The sequence below is a fragment of the Pinus tabuliformis genome, chromosome 7 (assembly GCF_031772625.1).
Source record: "Pinus tabuliformis cultivar Carrire ecotype Pingquan chromosome 7, CPIR1, whole genome shotgun sequence".
NCBI lineage: Eukaryota > Viridiplantae > Streptophyta > Pinopsida > Pinales > Pinaceae > Pinus > Pinus tabuliformis.
The window spans coordinates 1,010,557,471-1,010,558,896 of NC_142293.1; the positions used below are offsets into that span (position 1 = coordinate 1,010,557,471).

The 1,426-nt window shown below is 39.1% G+C and overlaps 1 protein-coding gene across 1 annotated transcript; it reads right to left on the reverse strand.

Annotated features, from left to right (window-relative positions):
- Positions 1 to 1,202, reverse strand: LOC149250994 (early nodulin-93-like). The gene is made up of 4 exons (XM_089456506.1): positions 1,047 to 1,202; positions 815 to 876; positions 588 to 663; positions 1 to 361 (listed from the first exon to the last, which is right to left on the reverse strand). Exons 1-4 carry the CDS (start codon positions 1,105 to 1,107, stop codon positions 195 to 197), a joined length of 366 nt encoding a protein of 121 aa, XP_089312632.1. The 5' UTR covers positions 1,108 to 1,202; the 3' UTR covers positions 1 to 194.
- Between the last annotated feature and the right edge of the window lie 224 nt (positions 1,203 to 1,426).

Here is a 1,426-nt window from a genome sequence, read left to right on the forward strand (position 1 = left end):
TGAGAAAAATCGATCCGCAGATATAAATTTGAAAGAGCCCAAATTATGACAAGGGCACAAACATGGGTGTTTCTTGGAAACTTGAAAACACAATTTGTACAAATACATTCACTTAGCGCTTCACACAGAGATGGTGACGCATTTTAAATATTCAAACATCCATCCATGCATGTTTGCGCATTGTAACTATGCAATCACAGGGACTCGTCTTTGCTCTGTTCTCTACTACGTACATAATTCGCTGCTTTCTTTCGAAAAGGGAAGTATTCTGTTTGATTTTCCATATGGTTACGGAAAGAGTTTCTACGTGCAGAGTTGAGAATGGTCTTATCTGCTACAATGAAATAAGCCGAACCGCTGACTGCATGGTGTCCCCAGTCAAAGTACAGAACACAACATGCAATTCCTTTAGATAATTACAATGAGTGAAATTAATGAGAATAAGGATGAAAAGAATGTAATCTGCAAATCAATCTGGAATGTAAACAATTTGATAGATATTGAGGAGAATCAAGCAACAACAACATAATAATAATAATAATGGGGATCCCATCTATTCCTTTGATAAAATTAAATTGCTAGCTTACTTGTGGAGACAATGAGTGCTTGTGCAGCATGGTTGAGGTTAGCCCGTGCCCAAGGAATAGCCCTCGCTCCTAGCATCTGCACATTATTAACCAACCCGCGTTATACATTAACCCACCCCAGCAGTGAATAAACAGACCCACTGACATGAATAGGAAAATTAGTCAGGTTTCTGAATTGAATTCAACTGGTACTCATTGATAGATGCATGAACAATAATAACACTCACTGTAGGTATGGCGGACGCTATGCATGCAATTGCAGCTGCCTTGGTCCCTGCTTTCAATGCCTCTGTAACATGCAAAATTGATTATCATCATGAACACGAATTAATAGCTATTTTATTCAGGCGATTGAGATTGAATGAAATGGATTGAGACCCAGTTAATGAAAGAAATGCAAATGGATTAAAATTAATGAGTGAGCGAGAGAGACGAGATTGAGGCAGTTTCATTAGTTACCCCTGGAACATTGCTTTGCTCTGAGAATTTTCATGTCAGCCTGTTGATTTGGACTCGCCATGTCCTCTTCCGCTGTGCTGTAATAATCCCCTCAACTCACTATTTGAGATGAGACAACTGAATGAGAAACTCCCAACGCGCTGGCGGTATATATATAGAAAAAAGGAGAGAGAAATATAAGTGTGCGATCGAAATCAATGGGTAACCGCTATGGAGAGATAAGTAGGGATGTAACTGACAGGATGAGAATTACATGGTTTTGGGGATCGCAGTTTGTGGTTTTCAGAAAGAGAAAGAGATTTGTGGGTCAGGATTCCTTCTTTCTTTCTGTGTACTGTTATTCCATCGAATCTCCTTTCAACAACAAAATCAAAACCACT